Source organism: Phycodurus eques, chromosome 22 (assembly GCF_024500275.1).
Source record: "Phycodurus eques isolate BA_2022a chromosome 22, UOR_Pequ_1.1, whole genome shotgun sequence".
Taxonomy (NCBI): Eukaryota; Metazoa; Chordata; class Actinopteri; order Syngnathiformes; family Syngnathidae; genus Phycodurus; species Phycodurus eques.
The window spans coordinates 5,225,978-5,232,206 of NC_084546.1; the positions used below are offsets into that span (position 1 = coordinate 5,225,978).

Sequence of the window (6,229 nt, forward strand, 5' to 3'; positions counted from 1 at the left end):
GCTTTTCCCACAAGGAACCGACCACAAAGGCTCCTTTGGGGAACAGACACTGACCACGATTATTTTTACTAAGGTCCGCTAACTTTTTTTAAAACTTTGTTTTCAGTCATGCCGCATGATAAGTGGTTAATGGCGGTGGAAACAATTCCAGGCCTGGCTCAGTATACCAGCTATTAGCCTTTGGCATGTTAGCATTTTTAGCAATTGTTAGCATGTTTGCATTCTACATCCAGTATCACATTTGGCTTTTATATATATTAGTGTTTTCGATAATGTTTGAAATCAATATTATTGGTGTGAGGCAGATGTTAGCATAAAAGCTGTTAGCATTTCCCCCCCTAGTTTTGCCTTTTTAAAATATGACGCGGAATTTGAATAAAGTTGCGATTGAAACCCCCTCCCAACAGCTTCATATGAGTTATTACTTTTCTACGAGCTCTGAAAGCAGTGATGGAGTGACTCAACGCTGACTCACATCCACTTGGTTCTTTTCCTCACATGAGTCAGCGCGCCATCACTTCCACCGGAGTCTAGTCATCGAAGAACATTGCCAGTGTCTTTCATTCTTTCAAATACTTGGAGTTAGGTTTGTTTTTCCTCCATTCGTCCCATTTTTATCCCCCTGTTCAGGGTCACGGGGAACACACTGTCGCTGAGTGGAAACTGAACTCAACTGTATCAGCACATCATATGTGACTCACTCGTTACTATAGCTAAAACTCATTTTAACAACGAAGATCCTGGTTTGTAGCTGTTCACTCGCTGATTTGATATGTGATATGGTGGCTACCCAAGACGATTTTATTATTATTATTATACATGACGTGTGTATGTGCAACCCAAAGCTAATTTGTTTTTCTTTTCCTGTACCTTTTTAAAAAAAACAAAACACTTTTACCTTTTTATTTGTAATCTCTGTTTCAACATTTCTTTCACTTTTTAACCTTTTCATACTTTCTACTTTTATTGGGAAAAAATAAAACATCGCTCTCAACGAGGTGACGTATTCATTCTGTAATCGACAGCTCCCTCTCGTGGCACAAATTTGGCATTACAAGATAAATTCACAACGCGTGCTGTATTTTACTATGAAAGGGTTCCACTTCCTGCGCGCGTTTAATTCAAAATCACAATATGTTTATTCAAGAATTTTACTGATACATTTACACTTGGATTAAGTAATGACAAGGAGTCGTGGGAACAAAAAGCTTCAACGTTTTAGGTTGCGGATTGATATTTTACTGCGAAGGGTTTCCACTTCCGGTACACTTTGTCCCCAGGAAGTGGTACTTGACAGCTTGGCTTGGCATCTTGAAAATAATATCTGCGCTTCAAAATATAATTTGTCACCATGTCCGCGAGAAACCCGGGGACCCAGCTCGGTACGTGTGAGCCAGCTAGAACTCGCTACGAAAAATGTCTGCTCGTCATTCGGCACTTTTGTCAGGATCGCCTTCTTTTCTCTTGTGTTTGTTTAATAAGTTACACTTTGGAGGTAAACGACCTGCAAAACGCAGGGATAGAGTTTTGCGCCACAAATACAACGGACTTTTTTCCTGGCTTGTTGTAAATAAATTGTTTGACGCTTTCTCGTGACCATGTAATTAAGAACTCATGACCACTCAGGTTACCTCAAACGCTTTCCCCCCCCCCCGAGTTTCCAGATTTCTTTATATTTGATAGACACTCCATTTTGAGCTCACTCGACTGTAGGGATGTTTTTTTTGTTTGTTTGGGTGAATTACAGTATAAAATTTAACTCAATGCACATCATTCACTTCTTGCCAGCACGCACTTTCTTAGGATCAATGGTAAGAAGAAAGAAATTTGACAAAATACTTGCACAAAACGCCACATATTTTGTACTTTCACACTGCAAGGTAACCGAATGGTGGCTGGATATTGTGAAGTTCGCTGACGCCATCTAGTGGCAGTGTCTGTAGCTCACCCTTAACACACATTTTTGCTCAACAATAACGCATTTGTAGTTAAATAAAAAAAAAAAAAAAAAAGAAACATCCAAATAGCGCAACGCTTATCATATATAAACAGTTTTAATGATATCAGCGTCGGAGGTGACCCAAAATTAAGTGGAGGTGACTGCCTTCAAATTCTATAGGCAGGGAAATCTCTGTCTCCATGCTTTTTTCCCCCTTCCCTCCCCATTGTACATTAGATCTGGAGTGGCTCTCCAAAGTGAGAGTGAACACACAAGCTGTGCTGAGGAGAGCTCAGTGCATCCAAGGACTGAAGATCCCCACGAAACAGTGGCAGGTACAACAATATTTGCTTTCTTCAAAATGTGCGTCATGTTAAAGTGGTTTCTTTTTCTAATCCAGTACAGTACATTAACGTTTGCAAACCACTGTTCTAAAATAGTCGTATTTCCCCGCCCGCCCGCAGGCTGCCTGGCTGCTGAAGGCCGTCACGTGTATCGACCTGACGACTCTGGCGGGGGACGACACGCCGTGCAACGTCCACCGGCTGTGCATGAAAGCCAGCCAGCCCGTCCAGTACGAGCTACTCAAGGAGATGGACATGCACGACAAAGGTCTGCCGAGGCTTTGAGCATGATGGTTGTATTAAATATTCTGCTTTATAAGTACGATTGTGTATTTTATTTTTTCTTCTTCCTGGGGTTTGCCCGGTGGTGACTGCTTTTCTCTGGTCAACACCCAGCAGTTTTGTTTACAACCTGCAAGGGGGAGACACAGACCAGTTGAAGTCATTCAGCCTCTGCCGCGTCTGTGTTTTGTGTCCGAAGGCGTGACGACCGCTGCGGTGTGCGTGTATCCGTCGCGAGTGGCCGACGCCGTCCAATCACTCAAAGCTGCCAACTCCAATCTTCCCGTTGCATCGGGTAAGTCGCCTTAAACTAAACCTGCGTGCAAATAGTGAAACTAACAACTAATGACTGTATGAAAATATTTGAAAGTTGCGTCATATCTTTTAATGTTCAACTTATAAAATGTACATTTGTCCCGATTCATCCATTTTTTACATTTTATTATTATATATTTTTTACAAAAATAATTTAAGTAAATGTGATGTTTTGCAACATTCACTTTTTGTTGAACTTAAAATAATTTAAATAAATGTTTAAAAACATAATTTAAATAAATGTGATGTTTTGCAACATCCACTTTTTGTTGAACTTAAAATATTTTCATTTATTTACAAAATACTGGGCTATCTTAAAATTGTTTTTGTTTTCTCATAACATTTCGATGTGGCCATGTTTAATTTAATAATAAATTTAAAAAAACGTGGAACTTTTTACGCCCCTGAATTATTCAACCAATAGGAAACAATCAAAATGAAATTATTATTTTTTTTAAATTATAGAATTAGGTTCGAATCAAATTGTCTGCGAGATTCATCTTCTTAGCTGCACCTATATATAATTAATGCAAAAAAACCAAAAACCAAACATGTCCTCTCCCAGTGGCCACAGGTTTCCCAGCGGGGCAGACCCCACTCGAGAGCCGCCTGACAGAAGTTCGCATGGCCGTAGCGGACGGGGCCACAGAGATCGACATTGTCATCAACAGGACGCTCGCTCTCACAGGACAGTGGGAAGGTTGAGAGACCATCTAAAAAAAAATAATAATAATACATAAATATATATATATATATATATATATATATATATATATATAAAATTGCTTCTAATAAAAGTCTGCCCGCTTATTGCAAACATCCTTGATCAGGGGCATAAAATGGAGTCCATGTTTGCCTTCCACAGCGATGTATGACGAGATCTGTCAGTTCCGAGAGGCCTGTGGCGACGCCCACTTGAAGGCCATCCTGGCTGTCGGCGAGCTGGGCACCTTCGCCAATGTCTACAAGGCCAGTTTGGTCGCCATGATGGCCGGTGGGTTTCACACAAACGAGTCGACTGCTCCGACGTAATTCCGCCGTCACGTAAAGAGCTGATTACGGAACCGAATTGTCGGGGGGGGGGGGGGGGGGGGGGGGGGGGGGAGGGTGGCTGATAGAGATCATTATTAAAATGCATTGCTTTTGTCGCCACTCTCACTTCTTAATCTCCTCTTGTTCCTATGAATTCCGGATGAGATTCCTGAAATTGAATGATAATTTCACCTATTAATCTCTGACGCGGGCTATTTTCCTCCGCCAGTAACCCCCCCGCCCCCGCCACCCACCACTCCCCCTTCCCGCACAAATGAATGGAGCTTCATTACCGCCACCCGTATTTAATAACCGTTATCCATTATCTGGTAATTAAGACACCCCATAACGAATCTTAAGGATTATGCCACTTTGAGGGAAAGCGAGGGGGAGAATGCTTAAAAAAAAAGAAAAAAAGACCTGACTGGAAAAATAAATAGCACAGGTCTTTAATGAACTGGAAAATGTTCATCTTGTTCTGTTCCGTAATGAACAGTCATTAAGCACCGGGGGAGACAGAAGGGCTGATTATCACTCTATAGTTTGTGGATCATCTATTAAAAGAGTGTCATTTCATCTTCTATTTTTATCGGGAAAGCTGATAATTGGCTGTGAAGGAAGGGAAGGGAAAATTAAGGATTTTATTGATGGGGGTACAGCTACCCTCTGTTAGACATCAGCAGCAACATCTGTTCTTGTCGGACCAGAGCACCGAGAGTCCACTTTCCCGGACCTTTGTTGGTATTTTCGCCAGTTATGCTGTCACTAACTTGTAGAATACAACAGAAATGTGGCTTTATCTGACAATTGATGTGTTTCAGAGCTGATTTGACAAGGGCTAATATCGGCTCGTTAGATCAGCCGATTAATCGGTCGAGGCTCTAAATTGAACCATAGCCCCTATTTTGCATACCAACAATAGTCGACTTTCCATAATGTCCCCTTTTAAAACAACCGTTCAACTGTACGACTTGCGCTTCAACCCGCCAGGTTCCGACTTCATCAAGACATCCACGGGAAAGGAATCTGTCAATGCCACCTACCCCGTTGCCATAGTGATGGGGAGGGCCATACGTGACTACTTCCTGCGTACGGGCCACAAGGTAAAGTGTCACTAAATTGTCAGACTGCTTCAGGACTTTAAAGTGTTTATGTAGGAAAGCCTCGCTCCTATTTATTGATAAAGTGTATTCAGAGTGTTTTGTGCTGTTAGTTTCGACTTTCCAGTCGTCTAATCAGACGGCGATTCTGTCGCGTGGCCCCTCAGGTGGGCTTCAAGCCGGCGGGGGGCATCCGAACAGCCAAGGAGTCTTTGGTGTGGCTTCTGCTGATCAAAGAGGAGCTGGGCAACGACTGGCTGTCTCCTCAACTCTTCCGCTTGGGCGCAAGCAGCCTGTTGGCTGACATTGAGAGACAGGTAGGCGCACGAATGGCGAAAAACGAGGTCCCCTAAAACTGCTGCAATTGTCGTAATCATGTTTCGTCGCTCGGGCAGATATATCATCATGTGACGGGACAGTATGCGGCCTACCATGAGCTTCCGATGGCCTGAAGCTCTGGAGATGCTCCAAATAACCAAATGGACCTCAAGTTCACCACGCAAGCCTCTCAATCTTATTTTCCCTCACATTCATGTTCAGTAGTTTGTAGTTTACTACAACCTTGAACCAGTGTCTGAGTACTTTTTATACTGTTAATGCCATTATGGGAGCTCTTATATAATATGATTTCCTTATGTGACAGTGGGATTAATGTGCTTAAGGTTAACTTTTGTTATAGGTTAATTGAAGATTGCCTGTATGTGCGAAGGGTTGAAAGTGAAAATATTACTTCATTCCTTTGGTGGAAAATCAACATTCCAAAACTGGCAATAAACGTGTGCATTCATGAGATGTGTTATTTTTTATTTATGAATTTTTTTGCTTGTAAACGTCCCTGAAACTCTCTCAAACTTGCCTGCGTGATTGTTCCGATGCCAGTCAGGCGTCCCGACCTTCCCCCCTTGCGATGTGCGCCGAATCCGTTATGGAGGCTTCTCCTTCTTAATTTCATTAGCGAGCCAACTGAAGGGTGCGGGGGATTAATCGGGGGTGTTAACGTGAGTTTAAAAGATCTGATCGAGCAGCTCACAAAACTGAGGAATCATTTGAAGACCAAAAAAGAAGAAAAAAAAACCTTTATCCTCCCTCTTCTTTCCCTCTGTGTTTTTCCTTTTAATTAAGATATCAGAAGACTTGACCTTGAAGCAAAGAGAGTGTAAATGAGTGAATTCATTACAGGAATGTTTGGGAGAAAAATGCGGAATTTGATGTGGGAT

General features: G+C 42.1%; 1 protein-coding gene across 2 annotated transcripts; it reads left to right on the plus strand.

Annotated features, from left to right (window-relative positions):
- The first annotated feature begins 1,274 nt into the window (after positions 1 to 1,274).
- Positions 1,275 to 5,804, plus strand: dera (deoxyribose-phosphate aldolase (putative)). Of its 2 annotated transcripts, XM_061667677.1 has the most exons (9): positions 1,275 to 1,382; positions 2,177 to 2,274; positions 2,404 to 2,551; positions 2,765 to 2,860; positions 3,446 to 3,580; positions 3,746 to 3,874; positions 4,903 to 5,015; positions 5,180 to 5,329; positions 5,408 to 5,804. In XM_061667677.1, exons 1-9 carry the CDS (start codon positions 1,352 to 1,354, stop codon positions 5,462 to 5,464), a joined length of 957 nt encoding a protein of 318 aa, XP_061523661.1. In that variant the 5' UTR covers positions 1,275 to 1,351; the 3' UTR covers positions 5,465 to 5,804. The 2 variants fall into 2 exon arrangements, with proteins under 2 accessions (XP_061523661.1, XP_061523660.1); XM_061667676.1 differs by having other exon boundaries at positions 1,290 to 2,274.
- Positions 5,805 to 6,229: the final 425 nt, after the last annotated feature.